We start from the raw sequence: 20,869 nt of genomic DNA on the forward strand, positions 1-20,869 counted from the left end.
TTTTTTTCTTGCTATTTAAAGGTGCACCCGCTGCATATGGAGGTTCCCTGGCTAGAGGTCAAATCGGAGCTACAGCTGTCGGCCTACCACACAGCAACGCCAGATCCAAGCCACATCTGCGACCTACACCACAGCTCATGGCAACGCCAGGTTCTTAACCCACTAATCGAGGCCAGGGATCGAACCCGCAACCTCACCATTCCTAGTTGGATTTGTTTCTGCTGCGCCACAACGGGAACTCCTAAATCATCCTTTTTTAGAAAACTATGTTTTTCAAGGCTGGTTTCTTGTTCAGAAATGAAGATATTTTGGCGGGCATTTCTGAGAAATAATTGTAAATTATAAGATGACAGGTGAATTCTCAAAACGCAATATATAATAAACATAAGAAGCATAAAACGTGATGTTTTTAAAGTGATGAGGAATAACATCATCACATGGTATTTAAAATAAGAGGTTACATGGAATATAGTGAATGTGACTAAAAAACCTTATTGCTGTGGTCGAAATTGGTCGATGGAGCTGAAGAGTTCCCTTGGCATCTTTTGAATATACTGGAATTAAACAGGATACAATTTAGGGAGTTATGACAATACAGGTACATACTCTGTTAAATTTAATCCTTATTTCCTGGCATGATGCCTGGAGCATAGTAGGTACAAAATAAACATTTGTCGAGTTGAATGTCCTGGTTTCCATCTAACTTGTTTCAGTCTCTTGTTGCAGGAGAAATTTGCGTATAGATAAAATTAAAAGTTAGGAATTGCAGAGATTTTGTGCTTTCCCTCATTTCTATACAGTACTTCATCACATTAATCAGTTCCATGGGAGAAATTTTCTATTTGAAAGTGCCTCTCATCATCATTGTGAGTAAAATGTCAGGGATAATGATGGGAAAATGGTGTATCAGCTCTACCACTAGTGATGGGCAATTTGCAAAATTGTGTTTGCTTTACCGCGCTTCCATAGGAGGTTTATTTGTGTGGATGAAGCTATGAAATATGGATGTATGTTAGAGGTACATTAATTTACCCTAGCAGCATGCATTTTACATACCATATGTTTATAGTTAATTAGCACAACAAACCCACATTTAAAAATAATAATAATCTCAATTAGGTTATGTAAAATCAAGTAATCAACCACCTTCCCGATGCACACATTCTCTGACTCCTTGGGTTACCATAAAGAAATTGTTCTGTCTTCCCTCTGTTCCATCTGCTATCTATTGTGTTGCATGGAATGTTCCATTTACTAAAAATCTTTCTAAGATACTCTTTTCCAGCATGTGAAAATCTTCATTAAGTTTCTCTTGGGAAGAATTTTTTTTGTTATGACACTCATCGATGTTGAAAATATCTTTGTTGGATTTGATAAGGTACCATATATTTACCGAGTACAAAGAGGAGGTGCATTAGGGAAAAATTATGAATTTAAATTACTTTTAAAGAAAACTACGTAAGATACTGTTTTAAGGTGATTTTGAAGTAAAGTCTACTTTTCTACCTTAGCTTCTAAGGGGTAACATATATTCATAGAATTTTAAAGTTGGAAAGACAATATAGAGCTAACATGGGCTAACTTCCCAGCGTCATAATCCTCCTCCCCACTAAATTCACGACAGGCAGTCGTCTAGCCTCACTTGAATGCTCTCAGTGAGCAAAGCCCTACAGCCTTACAAGGCAACTCAATTTATGTAATAGCTTTAATCGTTAGAAAATTTTCTCACGTGGAGATAAAATGTGCTCCCTATTAACTTCTAACCACTGGTCCTCCTCCTCTTTTCCAAAGCAGTAAAGGATAAGTCTAACGTCTATTCCACATGACGCCCCTTCAGTTATAGAAGAGCTTTCAGATCCTCCCAGCCGTCTCTTCTCTGAATAAACCCAAACACCCCCAATCTGTTCAACTCTAAATCCTGTGCATCCCCATTACTTTCAATAGAAACGAACTGGTTTTATTAATGTCTCTCTTCAGCCGTAGTGGCTGAACGGAGGGCTTCCAGTGTGATCTAAGCTTCCCTTCTTGCTTCCTTTGTCTCTTCCTTTGCTTGATGTTACACTTGCGTGGAGGCCACCTGTGAGCCTGCACCGGCTTTCACCTGCTCGCCACGCAGAACGCCCTAGGGGTTTTTTCCCCACCATGCCTCACTTAGCGGGATCTCCTCCTCCTCGGCTTCCTTTTTCTCCCCACTGCTGAAGCTTGTTAATCAGTGTTTCTAAAGTTACTCACCTATAAATCCAGCACCATGAGCGTGGCCAAATAGAGAGCCTGGGAATCTGCCACTAAAGGCCTCTCTTGTCATTGATTTCTTACATCTTTGCAGTGCTCTCATTAGAGAGTTAGCTTGCCAGTCAGTTCTGTTGTATATTCTTAAGTGTAATCTTATTTAGGATCTAAATAGTTTATTACAACGTACTTGAAAGTTGGGATCTACCTGTGTGAACCTTATAAAAATTTCAGGATATTCTTTGGAATAATCTAAAGCAGTCATTCTCTAACTTTAGTATGGCAGGGGGTTTGTTAAAAATACAGATTTCTAGGGCTCCACCCCCAGAGTTTCTGGGTTATGAGGTCCTGGATGGGGCAAGAATTTGCATTTCTTTCTTTTTTTTTTTTTTTTTTTTAGGGCCGCACCTGAAACATATGGAAGTTCCCAGGTTAGGGGTTGAATTGGAGCTGTAGCCGCTGGCCTGTGCCACAGCCACAGCCACGCCAGAGCCGAGCCGTGGTCTGTGACCTACACCACAGCTCCCGGCAACACCAGACCTTAACCCACTGAGCAAGGGCCAGGGATAGAACCTGCATCCTCATGGATACTAGCCAGATTCATTTCCACTGAGCCTTGACAGGAACTCCAAGAATTTGCATTTCTAACAAGATCCCAAGGTGATGCTGATGTTGCTGATCCAGGCACCACACTTTGACAATCGCTGATCTGAAGAAAGGTGGACTTTAGTGGCCAGGTAATTCGTGGCAGGTTTAAAAACAACCTGAGAATGTATATGGATGACAGGGTGGAGGAGGAGACAGGAGCAAGAAGCTAGTAGAAATCATGCTTGTTGGCTTCAGCTTACTTTCCAGGCAATCTGCTGAAACGGAAAGTTGAGGTAGGGATCTGGAGGGAGGTGAACGTTTGAAACAGTCATTGTGGGGAGAACAGCTGCAGTCAAGGGTCTCTGTCTTCATCTCCATCCTTCTGTCGCCACCATGTGCCGGGCGCTGAACTCAGTGATTACACACTCCGTCTCCTTTCATGTCCACAGCTGCTCTAAGTATCAGTAGCCTCTTTTCCCAGATGAAAATGATGCAGGCTTGCCCGAGGTCACATAGCAAGTGAGTGGCGGAGCCACTGCCTGGCCCCCAAACCTGGCTCTGTCGGGGTGATGGTGGAAGGCGGGACTGAAGCCTCACGGAGCCTCGGGCAGCTGAAAACTGGCCCCAGGTGGATTTCATGGATTTCACGTGCAAAAAACGAAAAGCCTAACCAAGCTGGCACAGATCATCAGAGGTGGAATTTTTTTTCACGCCAAAGCTAAATTCTTAATTACATAATGGCCTTTTTGCAAAGTCTTTTGCGTTGGATAAGAGATTGGTGTTGTTGTTTTAATCCTAGGTAACATGAATTTATCATAACAAAGTTTACCTTTTTTATAATGAAGTTTTACCCTCGTAGAGACCTCTCTGGGGCTGATTAATAAGTACACTCTTGTTTTTAAGAAATTCTTGGAGTTCTTGTCGTGGCGCAGTGGAATCGAATCCGACTAGGAACCATGAGGTTTCGGGCTCGATCCCTGGCCTCCCTCAGTGGGTTAAGGATCCGGCGTTGCTGTGGCTGTGGTGTAGGCCAGCAGCTGTAGCTCTGATTAGATCCCCTACCCTGGGTGTGGCCCTAAAAAAATAAATAAATAAATACATTCTTATTAAATACTTCGATTTAATTTGTACTTTGGCATCATTTTGTCCATTTATTGGTTAAAGAATCTGAATGTATGTTGACTCATTTGAGAAATCTTTCTTCTTATTTTTTTTTAACTTTCTAGGTAGATTATGATAATCACGCACTTTATAAACATGGAAAGAGAGGGCGGAAACAATCTCCTGTGCGGATTTTCACCAATATCCCGCCCAACAAAATAGTCCTTCCCATTGAAGAAGGGTACAGGTAAGATCACAGAGGGACCTTGAAATACGTGAGTCACTAAAATTAAAGTTCTTTGTTTCTGACACCAAAATGCTTTTACTATTGACCCATGTAGTTCTTCCGTTACTTTTAAATTTGGCCCATAATGTTTTATTGAATTTAATTGGAATTACACCCAGTTTTTGTAATGAATGCCCTGTGTACTTTTAGGGTTTGTGAATCTCAGTAAGTATATGCAGCTGATTTTTCTTTCTTTTCTCCTTAGATTTTGCTCTCTGTGTCAACGATATGTTTCTGTAGAGAATCAACACTGTGAACACTGTAATTCTTGCACATCCAAGGTATAGATTTCTTTAGAATTTTTTTTGGTCTGGTTTGGTTTTTTGTTTTGTTTCTTTCTACACCTGTGGCATGCAGAAGTTCTTGGGCCAGGGATTGAACCTGAGTCACTGCAGTGACCACATTGAATCCTTAACCATTAGGCCATGAGGGAACTTTTTTAGAATGTGTTTTTACTCAGATATATTAGTTTTATTTTAGTTCACAAGTTTCATTATATTTGTTTATTTTTTAAAATATTTATATTAATATCAATGATGAATTACACTTTAATACAATATTTTTCTCTAATTTTAAAGTACAATAGTCTTTTAAACATACTTAGTTGCCTTCATCATCTTTAACAACTATTTGGGTTATTTTTATATGGTACTGTATGACTGCTAGAATTAGTAGTGCTTCAAATAAGTCAGTAAATGAGAGCTACATTTTGTGAGGGCAAAATTAAGATGTTTCAAATAAGGCATTGAACTATTAGATGCCATCGTTGTTCTGATGAGGTACTAATTAATTAATAACATGTGTTGTGCACTTTTCAAGTGCCAGGCTATCCTATGAACTAGGACATCCTACACGGACTAACTCATTTGCCCCTCAGCCTCCCAGAGCCCTAGCAGACAAGGCTCTTGACAGGTGCGGAAGGACTATGAGGGGCATACCTCCTCTGTTTTTAGGAAGGTGGGATCACCCTTAGATTGTGCTGTTCTTTTAACTAAATCCAGTCAGAGAGAACATGTGACGTTTAATTGGCTGATAAGCACGTATCATTCTCCAAAGGAAAGGCTGTGTTTTTATAACTGTTGGAAAGTACATTTGTCATAACTTTATAATTTTTTTTACTGGTTATGCTGGTTTTTAACTGTGGTAACGCATCTGATTCTATAGATTTTCATTTAGTTTAGAAATTACCTGTATTCTTCATTAAAAAAAAATTATGTTCAGATCATGCAAAGTACAAGATGAGGAGGACAAAATGTTATTATTTAGAGATGCACCTATATGTCGCAAAAATAAACAAAGGAAGTGATCATCACAAAAGCCAGGATAGATGTTTCTGAGTGGGGAAGAAGGAATGCTGGCTTGGGAAGGGCAGGCGTGTGGGCCAGTGTCGAGGGACATTTGGTGTTCTTTCTGTCTCTGTGCTGGGTTCATCAGCGTTCACTTTATAATACTCATTAAACTGGGCATATGTGTTTCATGCTCTTCTCTAGGTGTGTTTTATTTCAGAGTTTTACTTGTTTGTTTGTTTGGTCCTTTAGGGCCACACTGGCGGCATATGGAGGTTCCCAGGCTAGGGGTCGAATCAGGGCTGTAGCCGCCAGCCTACACCAGAGCCACAGCAACAGCTGAATCTGAGCCTCGTCTGCCACCTACACCACAGCTCACAGTAACGCTGAATCCTTAACCCACTGAGTGAGGCCAGGAATAGAACCCGCGTCTTCTTGGATGGTAGTCGAGTTTGCTAACTACTGAGCCACGATGGGAACCTATTTCAGAGTTTTAAAATTACCCAAATAGTAACCTGTAATTTCTTTCCTTCTAAATTACATTAAGTTCTCAAATTATGAATGTTATTAAGGATTATGCCAGGTAGACACATAAAAATTATGAATCATTAATTCTCCTAAAATTTTCATTGAGTTCTTCTTTATGCAGATTGGGTTGCTTGATCTGGAGTGGACTTTCAAGATCTTTTAGATAAATCGCCTAGTTTTAGAGTTAAGGAAATTGGGGCCCATCAAGGAGGCATTTGAGTTGAGTGGAGAAGTGCATAAATTAAAATCAAAGTATTTAATTGTAAAGCCCAGGAAAGTGAGAAATAAGGAATGAATAATTTACACAAATTTTAATAAGACATTTTAATTTTTAATTGTGGAACTTGATTTTTAATGACAAATTAAGCATAATTTAAAAATTGTTTTTGTAGGATGGCAGAAAATGGAACCATTGCTTTCTTTGCAAAAAGTGTGTAAAGCCTTGTAAGTATTTAGACTTAAGAGTTGAGCTCCCATGCAAACATTTGAGTTTTTCTTCATCTAAAGAGGATTTTTAGTTAACGGTATTTACAAAAGAAAAAAAATTAATAGAGTGACTTGGATTCATTTTACTTTTTAACTTACGATTACCAAAATGTACATTCTCTCCTTCAGAGAGAGACATGAATGCTACCCTGTTTCAGTGTGGCATTTGGTTTGGCTTATTTAGTGCAGTTTTGTATCATTGTGTCAGTGGCCCTAAGCATATGACTCGTTAGAGAAGGGCTGGATTTGTTGCCATGTGTCAGAAAGAAGTTAGCTGATTTACGTGGGATTCCAACCTCTTAACCTTGGCCTTTAGCCAAATTATAAGTAGCTGTGCGAAGCAATCAGAACTATTTGAAGTAAACACTGTTCATGCTTCCTTATCATAAAGGTTAATCAAATGAAAAATTACATTAAATGAACCTCTTCTAAAACCCAATTTTTATTTTACAGCCTGGATCCACTGTAATACTTGCAGTCACTGCGCTCTTCCAGATCATTCTTGCCAGGGCCCTAAAGACGGCTGCTTTATTTGTGGTGAATTAGATCATAAACGCAGTACTTGTCCCAACATCTCTACAACGAAGAAAGTTAACACGTTAGTTGAATTCTTTTACTTACTAGAAAAAAAAATTTCCTTGTGTATTTGTACTGAGCAATCTGCGGAAGTATTCAATAGTCAGAGGTTCTGGAAGTGCTAAAGTAAATGAATTGTTGCTTTCACTGTTAGATATGGTTTTCCTATATAGGGGGAGGGAAATGAATGAAAGAGCTTATAATTTTACAGGTGAGACATGAAAATAATCAAAATAAAAGGATGAAAGTATCTAACTTCCTATATAATTTATATAGGAAGCCAGGTTATACCAATGACAGTCATATATTTAGAAAAACCATGGTTATTTCAACTGGATTAACTTGAGTGTTTGTACTTTTTCCTTTTAAACTGAAGGGATGATAGGTACTGAGCCGTCTTGTTGTATTATGTGCAAACCAGATAGCCAATTAAGATAGCCTGAAAATTGAGATGAGGATAAAAATTTTGAGCTATCTTATGACTTGTGATGAAAAAAACAATTAGTATTAGAAATATCTGGTGTTTCAGTAACTGCTTATGTTTATATCAGAGTTTTTCTCCGTTTGTTTTTATTTTTTTGGTCAGTGGAAATTAATGTTTTTCCATTAAAGCCCAGCCATTTGAATTCTTCCAACTATTTAAACTACCTTTTCCATTGCTTTTTATCAAATTTACTTGTAATAATTATTTCCACTAAGTAGCCCAGGGTAAAAGTGGAATTTTTAAAATTACTTAAAGAGGTGTATTAAAGAATTTTATAAAATATTCTTCCTTATAAACCTTCAAGAATAGAATACAACCTAATAAAGTATTGATATGGGGTTGTTGCACTGTTTACAGTGTAATTCTGGTTGCAAACAGGAGTTAGTAACAAGCTCAGCCTTTGATTCTGGGATCTCATGACCCATGGAAACTGGGTTTGCATTTTGATAATATAGACTCTTCATTGGTTCTTAAATAACCCTGGCTAGTCTATTTGGTAGTAATATATATATGTGTATATATTAGTAATGTGTGTGTATGTGTGTATATATATATATATATATATATATATATATATATAAGTAGTGTGTGTGTGTGTGTGTGTGTGTGTGTGTGTGTGTATAGTCTTTTAGGGCCACACCTGCAACATATGGAGGTTCCCAGGCTAGGGGTCCATTCAGAGCTGTAGCCGCTGGCCTATACCACAGCCACAGCAATGCTGAATCTGAGCCGCATCAGCAGCCTACACCACAGCTCACGGCAATTCCAGACCCTTAACCCACTGAGCAAGGCCAGGGATCGAACCTGCGTCCTCCTGGATGCTAGTTGGGTTCCTTAACCGCTGAACCACAGTGGGAACTCCTAATATATTGTTTTCATTGAGGAAAATCATCTAGTATCTTTTAATACCATATTTTATCAAGTTGAATTCAAAGAGCAAACCCCTTAGGATGTGGTATACCACCTGATAATTCTTAAATAGTATTACTTTCTTCTCTTAGAGAAGACTTCTAAACTCCTGCTAAGAGTTATCTTCAGGTATTGCTTTCAAAAAAAAATTTTACAATGAAATTGACAAGGCAAAATTTTTTCTATATATAAAGTAAAAAATTTTAGTAGTTTTTTTCTTTTAAGCATATATAGCATAAAAGAGCTTTCCTTCTTACGTGTTTTATCACTGTCTTATGTTAATTTGGTTTTCTTTAGTATTTTCCTTTGGTTGTAAACTGCAATGATGCTGGCTCCCTCTTGTGGTTAGAGCTCATTTTTACAGTTACTTAAATACCTATAATTTAGAGGACAAATACTAGGTAGTTTAATTTTTTTTAACTTTATAATGATTTTTATTTCTTCCATTATAGCTGGTTTACAGTGTTCTGTCAATTTTCTACTGTACAGCAAGGTGACCCCAGTCGCACACACATGTATACATTCTTTTTTCTCATATTATCATGCTCCATCATAAGTGACTAGACATAGTTCCCAGTGCTATACAGCAGGATCTCATTGCTTGTCCATTCCAAAGGCAATAGTTTGCATCTATTTTTCCAGTCTATCCCACTCCCTCCCCCTCCCCCTTGGCAACCACAAGTCTGTTCTCCATGTCCATGATTTTCTTTTCTGTGGAAAGGTTCATTTGTGCCATATGTTAGAGTCCAGATATAAGTGATATGTTATTTGTCTTTCTCTTTCTGACATACTTCACTTAGTATGAGAGTCTCTAGTTCCATCCATGGTTGCTACAGATGGCATTAATTTGTTCTTTTTTATGGCTGAGTAGTATTCCATTGTGTATATATACCACATCTTCTTAATCCATTCATTTGTCAATGGACATTTAAGTTGTTTCCATGTCTTGGCTGTTGTGAATAGTGCTGCAGCGAACATGCAAGTGCATGTATCTTTTTCAAGGAAAGTTTTGTCCAGATATATGCCCAAGAGTGGGATTGCTGGGTCATATGGTAGTTCTATGTGTAGATTTCTGAGGTACCTCCATGTTGTTTTCCATAGTGGTTGTACCAGCTTACATTCCCACCAACAGAGCAGGAGGCTTCCCTTTTCTCCACACCTCCTCCAGCATTTGTTACTTGTAGACTGATTAATAATGGCCATTCTGACTGGTGTGAGGTGGTAGTTTTGATTTGCATTTCTCTAATAATCAGTGATGTTGAGCATTTTTTCACGTGCATGTTGGCCATCTGTATGTATTCTTTGGAGAAATGTCTATTCAGGTCTTTTGTCCATTTTTCCATTGGGTTGTTGGCTTTTTTGCTGTTGAGTTGTATGAGTTGTTTGTATATTTTAGAGATTAATCCCTTGTCAGCTGCATCATTTGAAACTACTTTCTCCCATTCTATAAGTTGTCTTTTTGTTTTTTTATGGTTTCCTTTGCTGTGCAAAAGCTTGTCAGTTTGATTAGGTCCCAAGGGCTTATTTTTGCCTTTATTTCTGTTGCCTTGGGAGACTGTAGGTCAGTTCAATTTTAAGACAAAATATAACATTTGATTTATACCCAGTTTACCACTGTTGAAAGACTTTACTTCTGGTGAGTTTTGTTTAACAATCATATTACACATGAATATTTTCTTTCTGTTTTTGTTTACTTAGGTTCTAGTGAAATGTTTAGTTCTTATTTGAGTGGAAAAAATCAAAGAAAGGGGTTTTTTTTATTTTGTATACAGGCATGTATAGCTTCATTTTCTTTGCCATCAAGAGATTAGACTTTATTAAATTTGCTAAGTCATCACTTATTAGGACATTATCCTACTTTTAAAAAAATGGCTGGAGAGAAAGACATGTGTAACATACACAATACAATATAAAGATGACAGTTTCATATGTTTTGTTTAGAACTGAGAATACCCCAGTCCATAGTGCAAAATCTAAATATGGAAAAATATAAAGTTGCCAAGCCAAACTCTGAATAGTAGGCATGTGGAGCTACCAATAATAGCTAATATTTATGTAGTAATTACTATATGCTTAGCATTTTACATTCCTGAATAATTTATAGTAGAGTATGAAATACCAGGTAATTAAGAGCACCGTTTCTTGAATCAGGCCAATTCTGCCACTTCCTCACTGAATGGATTTCATAGTCTCAGTTTCTTCCCCTAAAAAAAAAAATTGGGGGGAAGGAAAGGGAAGGGTGACATCTGCCTTGTTTCAGTCTCCCAACTCCTTGAAGCCGAAGATCGTGTGCCATCATTTTTCTACTCCCAACACCTCTTAATATATATATCGAATGAACAAAAAGACTGGCTTGAGCTTGGTCCGGTAGAAGATTGTATACTGTTTATGAGGCTTCTTTCCCATGTTCTGGTTCTGGGAAGATCAGGAAGCCTTCCTCTGGGACCTGTGGTGGTTTGGGAGGAGTGAAGCTAATGAGATGGCTGGGCAGCCGTGGAAGCCTCCAGGTTTGCCAGTGCTGGCAGCCCCAGCCCATCCCTTCGTGTGAGAGCTGATGAATGGCATGATTTCTGCTAGCTTGGAGAAAGGGAATGAACAGACCAGTAACCTTTCTCAGTTATAGGGTGCCTGCAGCTTAGTTCAGAGAGCATCAAAAGCAAAGGACCTGGTTATGGTCTTTGTCTGTTTGTTTCTGGTGTGGTTTCGTGTTTTCAGAGCATGAGTTCCAACTTGCTGATTTTGCAGCTGGTCTTCAAGAAGAGACCACAAAACGTGGACAGTCCTGCATGGCACTTGTCAGGGCTTTCTGATCTACTGAGGAAAGGAGACTTAGCTGTAGGACCATAAGATGGGCCTCTTTAAGCATCGGCAGTTTTTTCCATTGTGCTATTTCATTTTTCTGCCACTGTTAACTGCCACTGTATCGGTCTGTTTTCTGAAAAATGTCATGTAGGAATTTGGAGATTGAAGTGCTGAGTAGAGCAGTACAGATGTAGCAAAACAAAAACCAAAAACCCCAACCAAAAAAACCTCCCAACTCATCAGCTTGACTGTTTTACCTCTATGGTGTGTTTGTTTCTGAACGGATTGTTCTAAATCTGTAGTAACCATCTTTCAAAGAAATTTCTTTCCTCAAACATTCTGCTTGGTCAGGTCTCTATCTCCTTGTTATCATGGTTAGGATTCTGAGGATTTATGCTTATAATACAGTAACTCCTTTCCCCTCTGTTTTCTTACTTGGTTATCTAGTTAATTAAACTTCAACATAATTACATAATTCACAGTGCTCATTCTACAAAATAATTTAGCGCCTTGTTTTTCAGAGCTGTCAGAAAGCAGAAGCACAGAAAAAGCAGTAAGATGAAAATGGAGACCACTAAAGGACAATCCATGAATCATACATCTGTTACAAGGAAGAAGAAAAGGAGAGAACGAGCCCATCAATATTTTTGCTCTTAAATGTCCAGTGACTTGAGAATAAGAAAGATTTATAGTCCAACCTTTGATGCCATTTTCTGAAAGTGCCACACTGGACTTAAAAAAAAAACTTCTGTTGCTTTCAAAGGTAGGCACCTTTCTAAGCTTGAAAACAGGCAGGTGGTATTGGCTGGTTTATAGACCCCCTCACACACACCCCCAAACCCCCTGCCAGCAGCCCTTTTGGAGACCTGGGGGCTTGTTCCATCCTTAGCTGGTTTACTAGCTCTCAGTGCCTTTTTTCTCTTTTTAAATCTCTTCCAGTCATATTATTTCAGCCTCTTTTTTTTTTTTTCTGAAAAATGGGAAGAGGGCATTCTTTTGCAGAAAGAAAGAAGAAAATGAAAATGAAAACCTTAGGTTTGGGAAGTTTCTGTTGTTGCTCAGTGGGTTACGAACCTGACCAGGATCCATGAGGTTGTGGGTTCCATCCCTGGCCTCGCTCAGTGAGTTAAGGATCCAGCATTGCTGTGAAGTGTGGTATAGGTCACAGATGCAGCTCAGATCCCAAGTTGCTGTGGCTCTGGCTGTGGTGTAGGCCAGTACCTGCAGGTCTGATTCAACTCCTAGCCTGGGAACTTCCATATGCCACAGGTACGGCCCAGAAATGAAGAAAACAAACGAAAAACCCCTAAGGTTTTGTTTACATTGAACATAAGTATATGTTGTTAGATATTTAATTTGTTTTTCCTTTTAGGGCCACACTCAGGGCATATGGAGGTTCCCAGGCTAGGGGTCGAATTGGAGCTACACTGCTGGCCCACACCACAGCCATAGCAACGCAGGATCTGAGCTGCGTCTTCGACTTGCACCACAGCTCATGGCAACGCCTGATCCTTAACCCACGGAGCGAGGCCAGGAATCAAATCCACAACCTCATGGTTCCTAGTCAGATTTGTTTCTGCTGCACCACGACAAGAACTCCTCTTGTTAGATATTTTAAATTAAATGTTAAAATATCATACAATGGCTAAAACCCCACCTGTAAGGAGAGATACAATGTACAGGGTTTTTTTTTTTTACACAGAATCTGAAGATGACGGAAAGAATTTTGACAAAGGCAGTCTAAAGATATAAAGATTATTATTAAATATTTATTTTTCAAGTACTTTTTTCAGTTGTCCTTTGATGGTATTGAATCACCTAAATGTTGAATGAGTGAGGTACTTAGAATTATGACTTGCTCTGTTATTGTGTCTTCGGCAGTACGCTTCTCTGTAAAAGCAGTAGCAGAAGGCAGGATATTTTGGTGATTAAAACTCCTCATTCCTATTCTGACACTTCCTGGTTGTATGTTGTTGGCCAGGTCACTCACTCTCAGGAAGCCCTATTATGATAACGGGGACAATACTAGTTATACCTCAGGTTTATGGCTCAGTTAAATGAGGTGCGTGAGCCTGGCTCTCAGTTCTCCTGTTAGTGGTGGGAAACATTAACGAGTGAAGCTGGCTGCGGAGCTGATGGTCAGCGTCTGGTGGTCCAGGAGCAGAGCATTGAAGGCAGTAGCTTGGACACTTGTCTCCCCATTTCTCTGCTGGGTATCTGACAGTATTTCCTTAAGACTGAGGAGTGTTAAATGGGCCTGCGTTTGCAATATAATGACTTTTTCTTTCTTTCCCAAACGATTTTAGGGCAGGTTTGGAGGCCTCTCAGCTGGGGCTGAGCTAGAGCCCTGTGAGTGAAAGTATCTCGGATTTGAGTTAGCATGGTGTGATGCCTCACGTGGAATATTCCAGTTGTGGCTCTGATCACTGTGGTCCTGGTAGGTCAGGTATGGCCCTAATCTGTGCGGTCCTCATAAATCAGGTGACATCAGAAGATGAGCTGAGCTCCTGGACTTAACAAGCATCTGAAAACTCTTCTCTGGCCCCCTTGTTAACATGGGTTGCTATGGTGATAGGAGGGGCAGATTTCAAGGTGACTGGATGAGATATGAACCTCATAGAATTATCGTGAGGGTGTCCCTCAGATTCGGGCATAGAGGTAGACATTGCCTGACTAACATGGCATTTATGACACTGTGGTAAAAATCTATTGAAATCTCTCCGGAGGCTCAGACACCTGAAAGACCAGGACTGATGACCTGTGGTTATTTTCCTCACTATATTTTCTTAGTTTTAAGATACCATCAATTGTAAAATGCACTACTGATGTAATCATACCTTAGGGGGAAGAAAATACACCTATCTCATTAATTGTACATATTAAATTTTAGATGTCTTTTTTTTTTCAGAAATACTGCGACGTGGGAAATAAGTCCATCTTAGAATCGAGCACATAGGGTGTTCCTTATAATCAGGAATTCTGTACATTAAAACTTCTTAGAGAGTTAAAAATAGGACATGTGGTGGTTCTGTTCTTGTGTTGAGTTAGTACTAATTTTAAGGACTTAATCTCTTTCTTTTCTCAGAGGATAAACTAATAAAATGAGAAGAAAATGTCTCTGGGAAGTAAAGTGTGATGGGAGATGAGGTCATTTGTTCTAATTAGAAATCCACATGTCTGAACATTAAGATAACCTACTCATAACAACAATGGGGGAAAATCCCTGACATTTAACAGGTACAACTTTCTAAGCTTTTTAAAGGACATTTTTCTTAAATAATTACAACTCGATTTCATTCTACTTCTTACTCCTATTACAAAATGTAATGAAATCAAAGTTATCTGTAGGCCCTGAATGATCAGATTTCAGTGTTTTCCTTACATGCAGTGAGATATTTAATTTATTTCTCCAGTATTCCACAATCTTTTCATCTCGTTCTCTTCTTTGGAATATTTCCCTCTATACAGCATCTCTTAAAGTCTCTTGGAGCCTTAAGGCCCTGGCCAAGTCCCTCCCATAAGTCCCTGATACCAGCTGTACCTTCCTCTCTGGTCTTCTTGCTATTCTGCACCCACATTTGAGGCACTGTTCATGTATTATTCTGTGCTGATATTCACAGATTCTGTTTCCCCCAAAAGTTTCAGTTTCTTAATGTCAGTACCCACTTCAATATGAATTATGTATTGTAGGTGCTCAATGAAAACTTGAAAGCATAGAATAACCTAGAGGTTTTCAGGAGGTCAGTGCATTCATTTTCCAGGCTGCCATAACAAAAAAACCACAGACTGGGTTAAACAACAATTTATTTTCTCACAGTTCTGGAGACTGGAAGTCCAAGATCAAGGGGTCAGCAGGGTTGGCTCTCCTGAGGCCTCTCTCCTTAGCTTGCACATGGCCACCTTCTCACTATGTCCTTACATGGTCTTTCTTCTGTGTGTGTGCTTTCCTGTTGTGTCTTTGTCTCCAAAGTCCCCTTCTTATATGGGTCCTGATCACTGGATTAGGTTCCACCCTAAGGACCTCATTTTACCTCCTTGTCTCTCTAGATACAGTCCCATTCTGAGGTACTGGATTCAGGCTTCAGCATGTGGATTTGGGGAAACAGTTCAGTCCCTTAACAGTCGGCGTGCCTAAGATGTGGAGAGGCGTGCTCTTTTCTCTTTCTTGGAAGGACTGAAAAAAGACCTAAACAATGTTGGGAGGAATTTAGAACGAAGAGGAGGACTATTCCAACACTGAGGGTTCAAAGGTTGGGATGTGCTGTGTGAGAAAGATCAGCAGCCTTGTCTGGAAGTCTTTAAACTTAGAATAATTCAGCTTTCAAGGTTATTTTAAGAAAAACATTTAAGTTGATTTCTGACCCCTTCAGAACAATCTATAAATCCTAAGTATCTGGGAGAAGTCTGACCACAGGCAGACAGCAGAGGTAGTGCAGGTTGAGTTCCAGACCACCGTGATAAAGCGAGCCCCTCGATGAGTCACATGAACTTCTTGGTTTCCCAGTGCATATACAAGTTATGTTTAGGGAGCTCCTTGGTGGCCTAGCGGCTAAGGATTTGGTGTTGTCATTGCTGTGGCTCATGTTCGATCCTTGGCCCAGGAACTTCTTCATGCTGTGGGTGCCACCAAAAAAAAAAAAAAAAGTTATGTTTATATCACTGCAGTGTGCAATAGCATTGTCTTTAAAAATATGCATACCTGAATTAAAAAATACTTTATTGCTAAAAAAAAATGCTAACCATCATCTGATAACAGGGTTGCCACAAACCTTCACTTTCTTAAAAAGATAAAAAAGCAGTATCTGTGAAGTGAAATGAAACAAGGTATGCTTGTAGCTTTTAAATACAAGCCTACGAAAGGTCCTTGTCTAATGCCACCACCTTCACGATGTCCCTTGTTGGTGTCGCCAGTGGAACCAGGACATTTCTTTCCAGGGAAGTAAAAACAGGTGTGTGTTTGTGTGTCTTTTCATTTCTCCTCCTTTTCAGGTACTTAAATCATGCCCTGCATTAGCACGACTCTTTGTGCCCATTTTCCCTTGTAGGTTAGCAGCCAGTTGATGGCAGGACCTGTGGACATCATTGTGAGTATTCACTGGCTCATAGAGCTGTGTCCTGCCCATGGTGATATCAGACCAGCTGCAGTACGCGTGGCCTCAATCCTCCTCCCACAACCCTGGGAAGCAGGTGTTCAGACTAACACCTTTCCTCACCTTCCCAGTAAAAGCATCAAGTGAATGGAAACGGTCACTTATGCTTCCAAACCCAACTGTGTGCTACATGATAATAAGATGCTGATAGAACTGCCCAAGGAAGGAAAGCTTAAACAAAATGCACAGGAAAATCCAGCTCATTTGATGCGATTTGAATTGGAACATTAGGACATAGGTTAAATTACTTGAGGGTCAGCTGGAAAGTCATTGCAATAAAGAGAAGATAAGATCTCTGCCATTTGATTTCAGGAGATTGTGTATAAATGTACCTCATCAAGGCTGCAAGGAGAAAAGGCATCAAAAGTGAGCAAGCAGATCTCAGAGATATGAGGGGCGAGTTTTATCCTATTAGCTGGACAGTCACCAGAGTTTCATGCTATTGCGGTGCTTGGTACCCTTGCAGACTAGAAGTGTGACATCCAGTGTCTTCTCCTCTGAATGAGGAAGTCTTTCAGTGACTGCGTGGGAAGCCAGCACTGCTGAGGGGTCATTGGGACCATTTTTTAGCTCACCTAGAGAAATAGGAAGTACGTTCCTAAGTTAAGATTTATGAATGGAGAACTAGCCTTGTGTGTGCCAGGAATAGTCAGGACAGGTCTTCATCATTGTTTGGGGACTAACAGAGCATAGAGGCCACCTGGTCCTCAAGGTTATTAAACAGTATCAACTACAAAGCCCTTAACAACAAAAAGAAGTGATTTACCACACATTACAGGCCTGCGTAGGGTCAGTGGAAAGACAGGAGGAACTGTACGGACCCGAGGCGGTGTCAGTTCTGCTAACAACCACACACCATCCCAGAACATTAAACAATATCTGAAAATGCATTTCATGAAGAACAAAGGCAAGTCCATTCTCCCCATTAGAATATGGCCTCTGGTAGAACTGGGGGGACCATGCTAAACTGCAGCAAAAGCAAGGACAAAAGGCCATCTCCGAAAGGGAGCAGGGCAAGCATCAAGAGTTACACACAGTGCCTGGCACAAAAAAGTGCCTCGGACACTTGTTGCTGAATGAATTCGTCTACCTCTGTCATCTTTTTCCCAGGGCTAGATCCATAGAGAGGGGGAGGAAGATGGGGCTCGTTCAAAACTGAAATCCTGCCGCTTTCTCCTTTGAACAAGCAAAAGGAGTGAAAGGTAGCTGGCTTTGTACCACAGATTTTAAGTTCAAGCATCGCAGGGTGGTACTGTCACATCCTCTTAGCCAGGTTCATAACTTGTGGGAACTTTTTAACAAGTTAACATATTTAAATGTGTCTGTAACAAGAAGCACCAGGTAGGTTCTGATTTACGTGTCCTTCCAGGCTGACCTGTGAGCCTTTGAGGGGGAGACCCCATGTCCCGTGCATTTTTGTGGCCCAGACTCCTTCATACAGCAGATGCTGCAATAGCTGTGGGACAAATCTTGGGGAGCCCGCAGTCCTCATGTATGAAGATGGGGCCACTACTAGCAATAAGTTGTGAGGCTTAAACGGGATTCAGAATCAAGATATTTATGTCAGATTTAAGAGCAGGGCTCTGGAAGCACCTAGAGCGTTTTCATAAATAGGGTCCAAGCCCATATTTTAATCGGTCTGAAGTGCTGCCCGGGTAAGGGTTTAAAAAAACAACAACAACAAAACCGAGGTGATTCTATTGAGCAACCAGGACTGAGCACCGCTGTATTTGAGGCTGTCAAAGTGGCTCCAGCGGCTGGAGACCGCTCTCGAGCTCTCGCGAGGAAGTCCGGGACCCGGAAGTGCCCGGAGCGCGCGCGCCGGGCGGCGGGGAAGCTGCGGCGCGCGGCTGGCGCGGGGCGGGAGGGAGGGAGAGGCTGCCTGGGCCGCCTTGCCTGCGGTGGGGCATCTCTCAGGTACCGCCGCATTTGGGGCTCTGCAGGAAGGGCCGGGGACCGAGGTGCCACAGGCACCAGGCCGGGACAGGGCGGCCGCGGGGGGGTCCCTGCTGCCTTCCGAGTGGGGTGTCCTTGCAGGGCCGCCCCCATGTTGCGTTTCGCGACATGTTTCCCGTCCTTCCGGGTGGTGGGAGAGAAGCAGCTGCCGCAGGAGATCATTTTCCTGGTCTGGTCACCCAAGCGGGATCTCATTGCTTTGGCTAACACGGCAGGCGAGGTGAGTGAGCCGGCGTGCCACCTGTCCACCCCGCCCCTTCCTTCCAGACCTGCTGAAAACTAAGGGACTGGATGTGGGACAGGTCATTTATATGCCCATTTCCTGCATTTTATGGGCCAAACAAGTTTCCACACAGCTTGACACAGTCAGACAGCCCTGCATCCCCAAGACTCTTTTAGTCATTTATGTGTTAAATAGGCTTTTTAAAGACTCACGATGTGTCATTCATGAGCTAGACATGGTAGCAGGTCCACAGATTCTGCCCATAGTTTACTTGCAGTTTAGACAGAAGAAAAATGACCTATTGTCAAGCTTCAGCTGCGAATGACCATGCATATATATAGAGAGCTGCCACAGAGGTTATACTAAGAATCTATATTTCATTGTACAAGTTTTACAGTATAGGTTGGATAGCTACCTCCCATTAAAAACACTTTGAAGTTAAACTGATGCTTCCCTGGATTCCTGATGGAATGTGCAGGAGTGTTGTCAGCTAGCATTTCTAGTTCACATGATATTGCATTTCATCCAGTGTGACCCAGTTGTACCCACCTTTCTGCTGAGAGTTCATCCTTACCTGGCAGCCATATTGTAAGGAAACCCTCACCCATGCATCTTTACTCCTTTGACCTTTTGGCAGGTTTCCTGGTTATCTGGCCAGATGAGAGTTGTGTTGTGTGCAGCCAAGTTTGGAAACGAAGTGGTGAAGAGAATATATCTGCCAGGAAAACTTAGCAGCCTTCAAAGCTATGTTGACTGTCAGGACATTGTTGCCAGGGTATTGATGTTGGCTTTCTCAAGGCCGTCTATGAACCCTTCTAGCCTCCCACCCCTGCCAGGATGCTTTGGCGCTCTGGGACTCTAGAGAGGAGTGCGAGATAGTACAGCTATAGTAGCAGGAAGGGAGGGAGAGAATTGGGGCATCAGTGTGATCACATGGATGTAATTGTGGTCACTTGTTGCTTCTGTTTTCTCAGTGAAGAAGAAGGAGTGCTATTTAGGAAGAAGATGGGAGAAGAAAGTATTGGAAGCTTGAGGAGAAAAGAGAGGCAGTGAAAAACTGACAAGTAGACTAGTAAAATCTAATGGGATTGTTGATCAGCATCAGGAGCCACATGAGGTTAGTGGTTTTGCAGTTTGATGAAAACTAGTGCGCTGGGTTATATGTATGTCTCTTCCATTTAACTGTGTGGGCGCAGGCATGGTTAGATTTAACCTGGATTGTTGTGACAAAGCAAGAGGGATGCAAGGGAGCTGAAGTTACATGCAGAAGGGATGATTGTGATGATGAAGTTTGAATTCTGACCCGATGGAGTAGGGAAGGGAAGGCGTGTGTGGGGTGAGGGACACTGAAGAGGTGGTAGAATCAATGGATTGGATGTCTTGCTGAGGCTGAAGAATTGATGTTGGATATTAATAGGAACGAATAGGAAAGATACAGGCAGTTTTGGAAAGTGGGAGCTTTGGAACTGAAGATTATGGCAGCATTTGTAGTTGTTGGTAATAATAAGGTCACAGGCATGACCCTGGAAGTGACTGAGTGACTGAGGTGAGGTAGAAGATGTGATCATTGACAGAGAGGTAGTTGAGAACAAAAAAACCAGGACAGTGTAGCTCTTGAAATCACCAGGAATGGCCACGAGTGGTATTGGAAACCATGTGTGAGCCAGACAGGAGTCTGAACCTCCCAGGAATGGGGGGGGGGGTGGCCTAGGGGTCTGTAGATGACTGCAGCTAAGAAGGATAGCAGGTGGTATGGTCTGATTGCATATGACTCAAAGTTACAGGATTTTTAAAGTGAGAAGAAGTCCCTGCTCTGCCACAGTGGGTTAAGAATCCAACTTCAGGGAGTTCCCGTTGTGGCTCAGTGGGTTACAAACCCTGCTAGTATCCATGAGGATGCTGTTAGATCCCTGACCTTGCTCAGTGGGTTAAGGATCTAGTGTTGCTGCAAGATGTATTGTAGATTGCAGATGTGGCTCATATCTGGTGTGGCTGTTGCTGTGACATAGGCGGCAGCTGCAGCTCTGATTCAGCCCCTGGCCTGGGAATGTCCATGTGCTATTGGTGCGGCCGTAAGGAAAAAAAAAAAAAATCTGACTGCAGTAGCTCCAGTCCCTGCAGAGATAGGGGTTTGATCCCTGGCCTGGCACAGTGGGTTAAATGATCCAGCATTGCTGCGGCCGTGGCATAGGTTGCAGCTATGGTTCAGATTCAGTCCCTGGCCCCTGAACATTCATATGCTGCAGATGAGGCCATAAAGTTAAA

The 20,869-nt window shown here is 41.2% G+C and overlaps 2 protein-coding genes across 5 annotated transcripts in view; both read left to right on the forward strand.

Annotated features, from left to right (window-relative positions):
- Positions 1–11,972, forward strand: part of ZCCHC4 (zinc finger CCHC-type containing 4) — a 42,429-nt gene extending 30,457 nt beyond the window's left edge. For all 4 annotated transcript variants that reach the window (XM_047798938.1, XM_047798939.1, XM_047798940.1 and 1 more), the window contains 5 exons: positions 4,044–4,165; positions 4,410–4,485; positions 6,411–6,462; positions 6,958–7,102; positions 11,797–11,972. In XM_047798938.1, the coding sequence (XP_047654894.1) occupies positions 4,044–4,165; positions 4,410–4,485; positions 6,411–6,462; positions 6,958–7,102; positions 11,797–11,932 (531 nt within the window). In that variant the 3' untranslated portion in view covers positions 11,933–11,972. The remainder of the gene's footprint in view (positions 1–4,043; positions 4,166–4,409; positions 4,486–6,410; positions 6,463–6,957; positions 7,103–11,796) is intronic.
- Positions 11,973–18,279: 6,307 nt separating this feature from the next.
- The window catches only part of ANAPC4 (anaphase promoting complex subunit 4), a 39,567-nt gene continuing 36,977 nt past the window's right edge, over positions 18,280–20,869 (forward strand). Inside the window, exon 1 of the mRNA XM_047798822.1 lies at positions 18,280–18,601. Coding sequence (XP_047654778.1) covers positions 18,473–18,601 — 129 coding nt within the window. The 5' untranslated portion in view covers positions 18,280–18,472. The remainder of the gene's footprint in view (positions 18,602–20,869) is intronic.

This window comes from Phacochoerus africanus, chromosome 10, assembly GCF_016906955.1.
Source record: "Phacochoerus africanus isolate WHEZ1 chromosome 10, ROS_Pafr_v1, whole genome shotgun sequence".
NCBI lineage: Eukaryota > Metazoa > Chordata > Mammalia > Artiodactyla > Suidae > Phacochoerus > Phacochoerus africanus.